We start from the raw sequence: 16,327 nt of genomic DNA, 5'->3' as shown, positions 1-16,327 counted from the left end.
GTGTCCAATTTTAACTCATCGTCTTAGATTTTTGTTTTCTCTCTAGGAACTTTATAGGTATAGGAGAAGGATGATTACAATGATAACCCATGTCTCTTTAAGCATTTATGGATCTCTCTCTTTTTCCCCTTTTTCCCCTTTTTTTTTTTTCTATTTTCAACTTATAACTAAATACTTTTTTATTAAATGATCAAGTGAATTTTTTTTCTATATGAATTTTCATGTTACCTATTAAAATAAGGGTATTCTATCTTGTCAGGAGATTCTAATTTGAATGTTTATTACTTCCTAATTACATATAATAACTAATTAAGGGTATATTTTCTTATAGAATTAAGATTTAAATAAATTATAAGAGAAATTATAAATCAAATTAAATTGAAACGCATCTTTAAAAATTTTAGGTGAAACAAAAATGAAATCTAATATCAATACTTTCAAATTTGATTATGTTTTTCTTTATCAGCAAAGAATATATATTGATGGGTATATGGAGAGAAGAATTTTTAAAAAAACATAACAATAGGACAAGAGTCTAATACAAGAAACTAAGAATACATTTAACCTAAAATATTTAAATAGTGAATTTATGAGTCTCTTTCTTGTGAGGTGTTTAACTTTATCATTTTTAGTCAATGTAACCACTTAGATTCTCAATAATCTTCCTTTCAACTGAGTCTATTTCACATTGATACATTTTCTTTGAACAAAAGCATTCCTAACCACGAGTACTCTTCATCGAGTAGAAGCATTCCAAACTATGAGTCTCAATTTCGTATCATCATTCATCTTTATGAAACACGTTTGTCAGGAGTCCATGTTAGGAAAACTCTTGATACAAGGACCATATTATACACTAGTATAATCTGGTCATCAAAAGAAATAATTGGTTTCAATACCACTAATGGATTTATCAAGGAAAGAATTCACCGGAAAGACACAATAGTAATGAGATCTAAACTTAGCCCACATAAGAAATTGATAATATTACCTCCAACCTAAAATCTCATACAAAATCACACATGCACACTCACCCACACACATGGACTTATGATTTGAATTTTACAATATTTTTTGTCCAACCTTATTTTCTATATTTTGTTAATATAAAAGGTAAAAGTCGAACGATATTAGTATAAGTGGAAGGAGAATTAATCAACACTAACCCTTTGTTCACTTGAATAGATTTGGGGGAGAGTGATTGAGTGGATTTGATAGAATTTGAAGATAAATTTTTTGGTTGTTTATTTGAGTGAATTTGGAGGTAAATGAAAGTGAATTTGAAAGCAACATTTGTGAGAATTAGTGTAAGATTTGATTGATGTGACAGATTAAAAAAATTTACTTCTAAATCCACTCTCACTTACCTCCAAATTCACTCAAATAAACAACAAAAAAATTTATCTTCAAATCCTCTCAAATCCACTCAATTACTCTCCCCAAATCCATTCAATTGAACAAAGATAAACTCTAATTATTTAAAAGAGAAAAACATGTGCTATTTTAACCATAAAATTAACTAAGTGATAAAGTAACAATGTAGTAATCATTGTAGATACTGGTGTAATAATGATTTCATAATCATAAGGATGGAACTATAAAGTTTGTCTAATGATTAAATTTGGAAAGAAGATTAAAAAGATCATGAGTTGAACTTCTTCTCTAATTAACATTTACATTAGGAGATATAAGATTGATTTAAAAAAGTTTGAAAAAAAAAACAAGAGAGATTCTCACTTGAATAGTGAGAAAACTAACAACTAAAAATATAATAATAATAATAATAATAATAATAATAATAATAATAATAATAATAATAATAATAATAATAATAATAATAATAATTTTTAACCCATTCTTCTTAAAGGAAAACATTATAATATATTATCTAAATGTAATAATAAAATAAAAAACATATTAATACAATATATATTTATTATATTTTAGCCATTAATATCTATCTTACTCTATCCTAAGTGCAAATTAAAAAGAAAAAAATTTTAATGTTCAGTAAGAAAGTTTGAATTTTTTATTAATAATAATGAGTATGAATGATTATTAAATAAAAATTTCTTAAAAAATATAAGTTGTATATATAAAATCAACATAAATTGTTGACAGATGCTTTTTTTAAAATAATACTTACTTTTAGTATATATAATGACAATATAATTAATAATAACATATAATAGCTCATCGTAAATAATATAGTTAATAATAACAAAATGTTCATAAAACTTGTTAATCGTAATATTTAGTATGGCTATTTAACTAGTTAACAAATTTTGTAAAAAGAAAATGGATCGCCGCATATTCATCAAGATCGTAAATTATGCTTCGCACTATATGATAAATGAAAATTGTCAATTCGCTTGTACGTTATTTACATGTTCACTATATATTTTTATTTTTAATTGTTAATCAAATTAAAAATTAAAAAAGATAAAATAAAGTATTCAAATACTACAAGTAATTATACATATTAAAAAATATAACATATTATAAATCACTCACATATTAATATAATTATCCATGATTTTTTATGTAAGTATAATTATCTATATTATCTAAGAAGCTCATTTTAGTGTGTATTTTCTTTTTTATTATATTAAATGGAATAATTTGTAAAAGTATATAATTTTATAAATTATGTAATAATTATTTTTAAATGTAAAATTTACGTAATTACATTTGAATATAAAAATGATGTAATTCCTTATTTTATTAAATAATAAATTTATTTTTATGTATTAAAACAGAAAATTATCTAAATAAAATATGATATTAAAATTAATTAAAAAATATGTATTACCTTTTTGTATAATAATGATATAAATGAAGTACTCTCTTGGTTGTTATTTATAAATAATAAAATATTTTTTAAAACATAAACAAGCTTTAACACTAGTAAAAAATTGGGTTTTTACAGCGCACATTATGTCACGGTTCACTAGAAACCGCAGCATAATGGTGCGCGGTGGCAGTTTTGTAAATAAATCGAAGAAATATGTCGCGGTTCAGAGGGGAACCGCGGCATATACGCCAGTCAACCATCTCCTTTGACGCCACGTCTGAAAAAAAAATTAAATAACAGCCTATATGCCGCGAGTCTCTGGAAAACCGTGGCATATACCCCTGCCAATTTATTGCAAGGGCTGACTGAGTCAGAGAATTTCAGAAGTTACAAGGGTATATGCCGCGGTTCTCAGAGTAACCGCAACCTATTCTCCTACCTGAAATAAATTTAAAATGAATTTGAAATATTTAGAGGAATATACCGCGGTTACCCTCCGAACCGCGGCATATAGTTTAAAAATAATTTCAAAAATGCCATCTTATACCGCGGTTGCCGCCGAACCGCGGCATATAGTTTAAAAATAATTTCAAAAATGCCATCTTATACCGCGGTTGCCGCCGAACCGCGGCATATAGTTTAAAAATAATTTAAAAAATGCCATCTTATACCGCGGTTAAGTAGTGAACCGCGGTAGATTCCCCAGTCAGAGTTAAAAAATAAAACTTTGGAACAGTATCGTCTTGTTCGCGCAGACGCTCGCTGGACTTCGAGTTTTCTTCTCCCGCCGACCACCCATCTCAGTTCCCTCGTTTCTTCACCGTTTAAACTCAAAATTGTTCGGTCATTTCCCATTTTTGACGATAAGAAACAGTTTTAGCCGATCAAAATCGTTTGAAACGCTTGTCATTCCTCTCCGCTGCCATTCCCCTTTGTTGCACCAAGCTTTTTCGCCCCCCCTGTTCCAGGTATTTATGTCCTTTTGCATTCTTAACATGATTTCTTCATTAGTGGTAACTTTAACAAATTTTGATAACTTTAACAAATTTTGATTTTTTCCCAAATGTTGAATTCATATACACTAATTAATATGAATTGTCTTTTGCAGAGATTCAAGACATTACTATATGCAGGTCTGTTTTTGTGGTAGTGGATATCACAAAAACAGACCTGCAATTTTAAAAAACTGCAGGGGAATATGCCGCGGTTGTAACCCCAACCGCGGCATATAGTGGACAAAATTTTTTTTTTTTAAAAAAGGATTTAGGCAGCGGTTCTTTGGACAACCGCGGCATATTCTGCAACCTATATACCGCGGTCATAATCGCGGCCTAAAGTCTCTGACTTACTACCGCGGCTGAATATGCCGCGGTTCGTAAACCGCGACGTATAGTGAAAAATAACCGCGGTAAAAGCCCCTCGCTGCACTAGTGTAACTAGTTTTATTTTGTTCAATCGTATTTTTTTACTTTGTTTATTATTTATAGTTGTTTTGTTATATTTAAGAGATAAGTATGTTTGAAGGAATATGGAAAATTAATAAAACGAATTATAAAATTAAGGTTTTTGCGACTTAGGTTGGTTATGGATAAATTTATTACTCAACTTCATAAAAAAAGTATTGGGTTGGTTGATTTATTGTATTTTATGTTTAATCCAATAAGTCATTTTTCAATACTTACATATTTTTTCAATACTTAATATCCTTAAAAGAAATCTTATTAGGATTCATATAATCTAGTCAAGTTAATGGTTTCATACATTTTACTATCCTTATATGGCTTATTATAGTATTTATAATTTGCATTGATTATCTTTGTAATGAATTCAAATTTTGAAATAGATTTAGTAGATTTTCTCTTGAATATTTAATGTATGAACTCAGAAAATAGCCTATTAAGAGTAGATAGATGTATTAAAGTAGTGAGACCAAGAATTTGTGTTCAAATAAACAAATCGTATAAATAGAAATTTAAAACACTCGGTTCATTATCTAAATACTTTCTATCTTTCTAGAAACACTATTCTCTACTCTTCCTCTCTCTTCTCTCTAGATTTTTCTCATTGGAGATTCATCTGATCGGCGATCAGAAGCTTCCTAGACGATCCAGATGTCCAGAACTTTCTATCTTACCGATCAATTTCGTGTTTAGAGCTGGTAAGTTTCGTTTCCCTGGAGTCTTGTGAAATTATGAAACTTTTAGAACATGCAAGCAACATTTCGGTTTGCATGTGTTCATTAGCTTTCTCTCCTCAATTCTGACTTTTTTCTTGGCCCTTTGGTTGGTCTCTTCTCACAAATATGTGAGTTATAGGTGTTCTTAAGATTTTCTGGTGTTGTGAGCAAATTTTCTAGAAGGATAGAAGTTGTTCGGTTCGGCTAAGAGGTAAGGAAAGCTAGTTAATTTAATTATGATTTTTTGTATATGAGATTGATGTTTGGATGGTTACATGTGTGGGAAATTGCATGATTGATTATTCTGCATTGATTTTATGCTTGCTGAAATTTGTGAACTGGTTGGGAGTCTTCTGAGATGTATTCTGTCATTGTTCGATTCTAGTTTTAAGGAAGTGGAGAGGTGACATGAGACTTTGGGGTCGAAAGAGAATTTGGTCAGTGGGGAAAGTCTAGGCAAGTTTCTTTAGACCTGTTAGAACCGTTAAGCCTCTCTAAAATGTGTCAAAAGTGAAAAATGGATGTTTAGTCATTGAGTGGTGATTCTGCATAATTTGGAGTTTAATCTGATACAAATTTCTTTAGGATGATGTTAGAAAGGTTGAGGTATCCTTGGATATGTGTAATTTGGTATATGAATCATGTTTGGAAGATTAGAAGTTGGGAAGTGGTAGGAATTGGTGAAGATAGTGGTTGATCATAATTGACCGTTCGACTTTCTTCTTGTGTTCGGTCTTAATTGAGTTCTATTTCTGTAGAGCTTCAGTTAATGTCTGATCGGTCTTGTACTCGTATTCTGTTTTAGTCATAGCGATTGTTCTTAGTGAGGTGTGTGGTCTCTTAGTAGGGATCGGTCTTAGTGGGTTGTGGGATCTCTTAGTAGCGATCGGTCTTAGTGGATTGTGTGGTCTCTTAGTAGCACTCGTTCTTGTACTAGTGCTCGACCTCATACATGTATTCGGTCTTAAATGCGTTCGGCCTAAGTTATATGTGTTCGGCCTAAGCCATAAGCGTTCAGTCTAAACTTAATATTTAGACTAGTGGTAGTATTCAGTCATGATGTGGTACTCGGAATCCTCTAGTTGTCGGTCATTAATAGCGCTCGGTTTTCTCTTCAGCTATGTCTATTATTGACCGTTCAGTCTCCAACATTCACAGGGTGTTCGGTCTTATTCTTTTATGTTGGTGATTTCTGTTCGGCCATATTTATGTTTATTCCAATGTGTTGTTTTAATTAATTGTTCCAATTGCTTTGATGGCTTATGTATGCATTATCATAATGGTATCAAATTGAAAAATTGGTTGATGGATGTAATTCCATGATCCTTATGGAGAGGTTACATGGTGGTGTCTTTTGTTGTGATTGACCGTATGAATGGTCGGAGTGTCCTAATGGGGTTTATCCTGATATTCTAGTGATCATCCATGCTCAAGTAGAGAGTGGTGAGTCATGTGGTGATAATAGCAGGAGGTCCTAGCCTATAGGGTCTTAGGTGATTTATAACGGACTAACCTGGTGTGACAGTTGATGGGTTTCCAGTTACTTCACCACACTGGTGCACAAACCCCTGAAATTTGACATTTCATACAATCCGGATGGTCAAGTCACCTGGTCAGTCATTAACTGTATGATGTATTCGGTCATTACCTGTATTGTGTGGTTAGTCCTTGCATGCTTGAAATGCTTTATTGTTACATGCTTATGAATTGGTTTAATCAGTATGAGTAGTATGATCAATTAAATTACTCTAGCTTACCCTTATTTTTTTGTGGCCTGTCTTTGTGTGTTTGTTTCTCTTTTACGATGATCACGTGATTGGTGTGAGCTTAGGAATACAACTTTTTCAATTGGCTCATCGGAAGGTTTGTATAGTAGCGGTATAAAAGTATTTCAGTCTTCAGGTGAAGAATTTAGTTCTTCATAAAATTATAGTTATGTTCTTTCTTTATCAATGTAATGTTTGATTTTAATAAATTTTATATTACTAAATTGGGATGTTACGTTTAAAATGGTTGATATGAATTTATTTGTGTAGAAACCTTTAATATTAATACTCATTGAATAAAACTTTAAGAGGTAATTCTTTTTAAGATAAACGATCCTCCCATGTTGAGAAGCACGTGTCAAAAGTAAGTTTAAGCTGCATCAAACAATAATTTATTCATATTATTTAGTTGCCAACACTATCTAAAAGTATAAGTTTCAACAGCTTTTTTTTATTCAGATTAAAACAACTAAAATTGAAGCTCATCCACGTACAAGTGTTCTGTTCTTTTTCTTCTTTTTTTTCGCTTGAAGCAAGAACAAATATTTTATTTTCTGACATATCTCTCATTTATTTTTTTCTGATTTTCTTCATTTAATTTATAGTCCGAGAGAATGTAGGAAGGAAAAGATAACCCAAAGAACAACCGACCATGCAGAAAAGTAAGAAAAGGAAATAACAACTTTATCTTTGTTAAGGATTGACTGAAACATTAAAGTTCACACAACTTTTTCTTCCTCTGCGATTTCCGAGGAAAAGGATGAAAGAAAAAATAAAGAAACATTGAGTTATAGAATCTGACTTTAATAACCTTTAATAATAATGGAAGCTAAAGCATATGGATTGTAGGATTCACACAAGGCCAACCTTCGTATCTTCACCTCTTTTGTTTTGCCTAACATCTTCAACAACTTGCTTCGTATTCCATCTAATGCTGGATTTGTTTCCACCCAGTGATGAATTCACATTCATAAGCTACCAAATATAAATTTTCCAATAAAACAATCTATTTTTCCTTATAAGGAATAAACAAAATGAAAAAAGAAGAAAAAAAAAATAGCTAAATGTTTTAGACAAAATAGAGAAGTGAGAAAAATGTGTACCAAAATTCATTTTTTTTCTCAGACATTACTCAAGTAAATTTAATTCTGTAAGTATCTAGTCTTATAATTTAATATTCTACATACTAACTTATGTTAATTATTAGATTACAAGAAAATAAAGGAGATGATGGAAAATAACTCCCTTAAATTTATTATTGCTGTAATTGGTTCCTCCCATATATAATAGATATATGTATTATTTAACTTATGATTACTAAAATATAAACGAACTATTTAAATAGTTAACTAATTTAAATTAATTAATTAAATAAGTAAATATAAATTTAAAATTATACACTTAAATCAAGATATAATTTTATTTTTACTTTTAATTCTAAGCTATCATTAACACTATCACATTACTATAACTACTCGTTTAGATACTTCTCTTGCTACTTCACTAGTGGAGCGAAAAGATATGACAACAGTTATTTTAGACAATAAACAACATTTTACCAATCGAAACATATTAAGACGTGGTAAAAAAAAGGAAGATTTTTTGTTTCAGTTAAAAAATGAAACTAAAAGTTGAATATTTTGCTTCGATTATAAGAAAAATAGTAAGCAAAAAAAATTAAAAAAAGAAAGAAAACAATTTTGGGTTTTTGGCAACAGTTCCAATAACAACCATTGCTATAAACCTTATCAGATTTTAAATAATTATTTAATTTTTAGACTCTATGGTAGTGGTTTTTGGAGAAACATCGCCTCATATACATGCACTTGAGCAAAAACTTTTGCACTAACATCGCATATCATGTCCTCAATTTTGTCTTCTTCCAATCGATCTTTTATGGTGGAATTAAATACATGTTCAGTTCGGAAGACTATTGGAAAGTCTATTAATTCGTCATGTCATATCCATGTTGTATAACATCAAAGGAAATCAACACAAATAAGATGTTTTCTAATTTCGGTTGTGTTCAATTTTCTCCCATTCAAACAATTGACATAAAGACGTCTAAACTTCACTTTATCATCACTTCTACCCTCATTACGTTGCCCAAATTGTATATATAATTCTTCTACTTCTCTCTTATACACAATACTGATGTGTGGTGAATTAATCCAATCTCGATCCATATGTATATATACTGAAATTGTTTACACAATTTCAGTAATCTTAACGATCACTTTGATTGTTTTTGTATTCAAGATTTGACCCTATCCTATTCAAGAAGATTCACTTTAGTTTATTGAACATATAAATTTTACACAACATATATAAAATTTCAAGAAATTTTGCTAGCATTTTGCATTGGTCTTCAGGTTACACGAAATGAAAGTGATTAAAAACCACAATCAAATATGCACATGAAGAATCAAATATGCACCTGAAGATCAATATAAAACAAAGTTAAAAACTATTCATGAATTTTAAGACATGTATATTAAAATTTATATGCATTAATAAACTATGAAAAATTGGCTACTCTTTGTAAACTATCCAATCAGACAATTCAAGATTCTATACTATAAATTATAATTATTGTCTCTTCCTATATTCATTTTTAAAACATATATTTCTTCAACAAACTTGGAGACAATAAATAATTTTTGTATTGAATCTCAAATGAGAAACTAAGACTAATTCAATACAATATATTTTAGCATACAATTAATCACATATCAAACATACAAAAAATGAATATGCAACATTATATAAAATTATATGCTCATGTTAAAAAATAAATTTAAGAGAAAAAAATAGGAACTTGTGACCCAAAAAGGCGGCCAACTACGAAGAATGGTGCAACTACTCACGTTTTGGAATAGACCAAAAGTCCACCACAAAAAAACATTACCTGGACACAAATAAAAAAAAAACATATTAGTCTTAGGAACCAAAAGTAACTCAAAAACACCCAAAAAAGGTAAAGAACGAAGGAACACATTTAAGAATGACAGACCATTAAGTAGGGGTTCATACCTCGTCAATAGAGGCAATGACGATGGCGTTCGAGGCAATGACCACATCAATATGAAAGTTAGAAGGCATATTTTGTACTAGTGGTTGTTTAAATATGATGTCTTATAAGAAATTGTTTAACACGTCTATTATATATTTTTTCATTTGTGGATAATTTATGTACATACTAACATATTAACATCCTCATGAACTTAAAAAACTTTTCAAAATAAATTTACAATTTCCATATCATCTAGAGGAATATAAATATTGTATACATATACAAAACTCTATACAAAAGAAATAATCCTCAGTTGAACACTTCACCAACATTGTCTTCTGCTTTCATGTCACACACCATCATAACAAATAAAACTATAACCATAAAAGACATGAGAAGCTAAATTAATAAGATATAACAACAAGTTATCTATTACATTTCTCAAACAATTCAAATTCAACAAGGCATATAATAATCAAACAACATGCATTTATTCATGATAATATGATCTACTTCCAAAAGAATTGTGCATTGAATAAACTCAGAGATTTTTGCACGTATCATATGCTCTTTGTTGATAGGGGAGCTATACCTACCCCATATAATTGTTTTTGATGATGAACAAAATAATGATTTTATGGTTTCTTGCACAACAAATGACATAACAATTGCTTTATCTTTATTGTGTTTGTGCTTGATGAATGAAATCATTATCTGTAATTGAATTATGAGTTAAACAGATTGAACATTACATTTCTAGTAAAAATAATCGATTAAGCAATGTATATAATCTGTTAAATTTCTCCAGATATCATTGTATGCATAATAGGGGCAAACAACTGTGTAGTAATCGATTACATATGTTGTATAATCGATTAAAACACAATGCTATGTCAATATGTGTTTGATAAGGGCATTGATATGTTTGGAATGAAAATTGATTTGAAAATTTGCTTAAGTGTTGAACATAACCGATTACATAAGTTTCATAATCGGTTAAATATGTTTATCTTGTCAAAATATATTCCATTTAAAGCCTGAACTATTTCTAATGGTCATATGAATTTATTGTTGGCTTATATGAATTGTTTAATCGATTGCATGCGCTGTATAATCTGTTAAATTTAAATAGAAGAAAATCTGTTAAAGCAGTAGGGAAAAATTAACATATTACATAAATTTCATAATCGATTAAATTGTGTCAGAATTAAAAAATCCTATAAATAATTGTCTTGCACGTTGTTTCAAACTAATATTTTGTGCAATCAATTTCATAACTAACATTGTGATTGAGTTTTGATTACAGGAGCGTCCAAGAACTGTCTTGAAGAATTAAGGATCAAATTTAGGTTTACACATCAAGATTCTATCCAAAAACTAGGCTGATCAGTAGTGATTCATTCTACACTACTAGAGTGTACCTGGACGATCAATTTCAACGTTTGCAATCTGAGTATTGTGTTCTTATGTTGTTGCGTAAGGGGGAAAGAATTGTGATTGTTCTTATTGAGAGCTGAGATTGTTCTCAAGGTGTTTAGAGAACTGTGAGTGTTATCTATTTTGGTAAGATTGTGAGGGTATTCACATCTTGTTACTATAGTGATTTTGAGTGGGGTGAGAAGTATATTGAGAGGCGATATCTTTGTATTCTTGTAACTCTATCATTATAGTAAAATCCCTTCAACTCAGGTTGTTGAAGGAAGACTATATGTAGACTTGACCAAACTAGTATAAATTGCTCGAGTTAATCTTTCTCTATCATTTTCTCTTTTATTGTTGATTCATTATACTTGTTTTATTGATTTCAAGAAAATCAAAGATTTTGCAAAACTTTTGAAAATAACAATTTTTTAAGGCAAAATCCAGTTTAGAACTCACCATTTTTCTAGTTTTCATTTTTATTATGAAGTAGTAGTGGCTATGTAAATGATTAACCATGTTTGCTTAATACGCAAATCTAAGTCTGTTTTAAGAGGTGGAGGGATTGCAAAAAATTTTCAGAATTTTTCCAAACTAATAAATTTCAAAGAATTTACGTTCTTAGGAGGGGAAGGGACTTAAGATCTTACAAGTGAAAGTGTGAAACTAATTTATCAAACTGTACAATTTGAATTTATCGCAACTCTATCAAGGGAAAAAATGTTACAATGTGTCTGACCAAACTACAAAAAAGGACCTAGGACCTATACAGAACTATTATACAGATCGTTTTTGTTTTTCTTCCTTTTGGCCTGTAATCTTTCGCCGGAGAAGAATAAATGGGGAAAACAAAGTGGGTGATGAGTGTTACTCACTGCAAAGGTCACGAGCAATGCCAGAGATGGTACTTTAGTGGTACTTGATCATTAGCATGCTTTTGCTTGCCTTGTCAAGGAGTGAGAGCACTTTCTGGCTAATGATGGTGCAGCGTCACAACACAGGGCTCTATAAAATCTCCCCAGAAAAGAACTTTTGAATCTTTCCTTACTCGTTCCACTGCTTCGCCCATTCCTTTATATGTCATGTCTGTAATTCCAAAACCATTAGCAAGAATGGCCACAATGGAGCATATTGTTAGCAAATCAACTGGGAGCATGGCATTCTTATTGGCGAGAACACTACAGTGAGCCGTGCATGATCAGAAAGTGAGTAGTCTTCAGGCCATCTACCTTTCTCTACCTCTGGAGGAAACAGAACTGCATTTTTTACACAGAAACCAATTGTTTGATCCTGTGAATCATCTACAACGTCATCCTGCTCCTCCCCAATTTTGTTATCATCGCTCTCTTCTGGAGCTGTTGAATTCCAGATCTGCTGCTGCATCATCCGAATCGTATCACCAAACAAGGAAGAAAGGATTATATAAATAATAAAAGGAAATTCCATCACCTACTCTACAATGATAACAAAAGAACTTTATCTCCCTAGGTGAAGACAAACAAATCAGAATTGTCAATTTCATCATACGGACTATTTCTTACAACAAGTGGTATATTTATCTCAAGATCTAATTTCAGTATCGATTACTTTACCAGGAATTCTTTATAATCAAGAACACCATTTCCATTTACGTCTGCTTGGAGCCACAAGTCCTTGATCTCTTCGTCATTTAATCCATGACAATGACCAGTTAAACTGAGCTGCATGGAATGAAGAAACCCGCAACCATCAGGATTATTATATTTCTCAGGCGAGACCAGCATTGACTGAAATTTTACAGTGCTTAGCAACATACCTGTTTAAGTGCTTCACAGAAACCTGAATAGGTAATACAATCTTCATTATCAGCCTTTAGAAAGGCAAATGCATCACTCTCAGTCAATGAAGCTCTCCGTACCAGATACTGAAAAAGTAGAAATTTATCGTCAATGACAATTCTGTTTCACGAAAGAAAAAGCCCAAAGGAGAGGTGTTAGCTTTGACTTGATAAGCAAAATTGCACTGAAATGGAGCTATAGAAAACACATCATCACACTAACAGTAATACTTTCCTCCCTGACAACGTGTTATAAGCAATACAGATTCTCTACAACAAACTCTACCTCATTTCTCTCTCTGTTCCACAATATTATAGTAGTAATCGACGTCTATACCTGGCACAATCTTTTATCAAGTTTAACTAATACACCAATTAGATGTATTAACGTTTAGGAGAGTATAACTAATCAGAATCCTTGCCAATATACTGAATGTTTTGCCTAACTAAGTGACCAACTCTAGTTTTGCTAAAAGAAAATAATGTTTAAATCTTACAGGGAACACCCGTCATCCTACATTCCGGTCATAATATTTTATGATTTACCTTGAACATACCGAACACTGCTTCACTCCAACTTGCTTTTAGTAGTTTTCGATATTTGTCAGGATTTAGGAGCCAAATAAAATCAACAGCACATATATTTCCCCTATGATTGCGGTGGCTAACCCACTGCACAATGTTAAATAAATGTAAGTGAATGGCTGTTGGCACATTATGCAAAAGAAAAAAAACACTAGACAGTGGTAAATTATGACCTTGTCCGCGTCTGCATCAGTGTAATGATGTGCTGTATCATAAGATGATACAAAGCCCTGAGACCTCAGGAACTTGTAGACATGCCCACGTTTGCTTCCATTCCAGTCACTGAGATAAAAAGCAGTAAATAAAACCATGATTCAAGTCTATTCAACAAAAAAAAAAGTACACGGGAATCCATTTCCAATTTACCCGCAGAGCATGATTGGCATTGGCTTGAGTTGAAAATCATTCTGATAAGATTCTACGTATTGAAGAATCTTGTAAACCTGCAGAAAAGAAAATAATAAAGTGTGTAAGTCTAAGCGAGACACCAAGCTTGATATTTGGTTTGTGATTTAAATTAGATGTCACATTGATATGCTTAGATACCTGCTGCAGTCGTACAAGGGATAGAGTTGAATCGTGGGGAAATAGCAGGTGAGTGTTAACAATCAAAATCTCCTGCCTAATATTACTGTTTCGCCATTGTGAAAACGAAGAAGCTAGTTCAACATGTAACAACTGAGCCACACGATCCCCAAAGTCATTGAAGTGTAACTCCTTGTAATTAAGAATATTAAAGTAATCCTTTTGCACTGCTATTAGAAGACCTGCAGACCCCCGGAGAAAATTATATCAGAATTTGTACTTCGTAGTTTGTAAAAAGGTACAAGTGGCAATGATGGAGGAACAAAACTAGGCACATTGAAGATAACGTGATTATGAAAGCCGTATTAGTACTTAACAAAACGAAACTTGTATTCAGAAGAAAATTAAAAACAGCACATATTTTTCCTTAGAAAAGAATTTTAGTTGTTTGTTCCCTTTCTAGATAAACACTCTCTGTGGTATTCCCGTTTGCAAAATTCGAACAAATTATTATCTGATCCCAAATGGGAGGAGTCGCTTCTCTGAGTTGAATTTTCACATGACAACCAAAAGTTTGTTTCTATCCTTCTTCATATATACTGAATACGCTCATTAATATTCTCGAAGAGAAAACACAATGTCAACACAAATTTCAGCCTAAGAAGAATCTAAAAATACACCTTCAGTGTCATTTTGTTTTGATACTTTTGGAATATTTATCTGACACTTAAAAGTATCAACAATGTATTTTTTTCCAATAATATTCTGAAGAATAAAGGCATGCAGATTACCTTAAATGAAACGGAAGAGTATTAATTAATATTTCAACAACAACATTGGATTGTTAACTCAAAGTCCCATTGAAAACAGAAGTAACTACCCATTTAAATTCAGCAAACAACATGTAATTGCAAATAAAGAAGACGAAAAAATTCCGACAAAACCGATAGCAATAAATCCAAATAGAGTTCATAGGAATTGAGGGACAACGTGCATTATATATTATCATACCGTCCCCACGGTTGTTTGTCCTTCCAAGCTTGAAACTCACGTAACCAGCGTCCCCAAGTCTCTTCTCATATAAATTAACAAGTTCATCGTTTCCAACCCAAAATTCCTGCGAAAGCAAAACCCACGAAATTATTAGCTTTTCGACCCATTACAGAATAATAATAATAATAATAATAATAATAATAATAATAATAATACGTCTCCCAGCAATGAATTTTAGTTTTAGACGACACAAACCTGAAGACAGATAATTGAAGACATCTCATTCAACAACCAGTCCAATATCCGGTGATTCCTCGCCAACCAATACGCTCTGTAGTCGCTCTCGCGGCAACTCGGATCCTGCTTCCATGGAAAAAAAATTGAAAATTGAGATTACCCTTTTAAAACGGTGATTGATTAATATTGTTGCCATCATTAAGAATGTTAAAAATACAAGAACCTCATGGTTGATGCGCTTGTAAATGGGAGCGAGAATGTTAAAAGTGGTGCAGGTAATAGTAGGATGTTGTTGTTGTTGTTGGTTTTCCTTAGAAGAAGCAACTGCGAAACCCCCAAACCTTGAAATCTTTCCCATGCTCTTAGCCCACCTATCCGTTCTCATTCTACGTCCAAACCCAATCCACCAATGCTGCTTCCTGCCCCTGAAGATGCCTTTCTTCTTATTTTCCTATGTTACCGATGACGATGATGAAAATGTCAACCGCAATTGAAGTGGTTTGATTACGAAAGACGATGATGCCGATGATGCCGACGACGGTGATGATGATGATGATGGACGTTTGAAAAAAAAAAGAATTGAGAAAATGTTCGATAATAGAAAACGTTGGGATTTTATGTCTATTAAATAGGGATTTTATAATTTCCCACCCCATTTTAACTGCCAACGCAATCCAACTCAATCGCAACGAGTATTTTACCGTATCACGTTTATCATGCGATTCATTCGTTTTCCAAACATCTAACACTATATTTGAGTTCAACAATTCAAAAATGTGACCCACACACAAACTATAATCAAATAATAAACTAACAATCTATCTGTCAATTTAGTTTTTTATTGACGTCATTTTAATCCCTTCCTGTTAAACTAAATACTTTTAACAAAATACATATTTGTAGAATATTCAAAATACATTAATATTGTAGGCAATAATAACAAAAGGCAGGCAAATGATGCATTATACATTCAATTTCGCCAGGTAGAATATTGATATCAATT

General features: G+C 31.6%; 1 protein-coding gene across 2 annotated transcripts; it reads right to left on the bottom strand.

The window, feature by feature from the left end:
- Nucleotides 1-11,846: 11,846 nt before the first annotated feature.
- LOC108331233 (uncharacterized calcium-binding protein At1g02270) lies at nt 11,847-15,908 on the bottom strand. 2 transcript variants are annotated; one of them, XM_017565880.2, is made up of 10 exons: nt 15,548-15,908; nt 15,343-15,447; nt 15,106-15,211; nt 14,116-14,336; nt 13,936-14,012; nt 13,743-13,851; nt 13,531-13,656; nt 12,964-13,071; nt 12,761-12,868; nt 11,847-12,545 (listed from the first exon to the last, which is right to left on the bottom strand). In XM_017565880.2, the coding sequence occupies exons 1-10, from the start codon at nt 15,707-15,709 to the stop codon at nt 12,303-12,305; spliced, it is 1,365 nt and encodes a 454-aa protein (XP_017421369.1). In that variant the 5' UTR covers nt 15,710-15,908; the 3' UTR covers nt 11,847-12,302. The 2 variants fall into 2 exon arrangements, with proteins under 2 accessions (XP_017421369.1, XP_052732628.1); XM_052876668.1 differs by having other exon boundaries at nt 11,847-12,542.
- Between the last annotated feature and the right edge of the window lie 419 nt (nt 15,909-16,327).

Source organism: Vigna angularis, chromosome 4 (genome assembly GCF_016808095.1).
Source record: "Vigna angularis cultivar LongXiaoDou No.4 chromosome 4, ASM1680809v1, whole genome shotgun sequence".
Classification (NCBI taxonomy): domain Eukaryota; kingdom Viridiplantae; phylum Streptophyta; class Magnoliopsida; order Fabales; family Fabaceae; genus Vigna; species Vigna angularis.
This window is presented reverse-complemented; position numbering and strand designations above follow the sequence as displayed.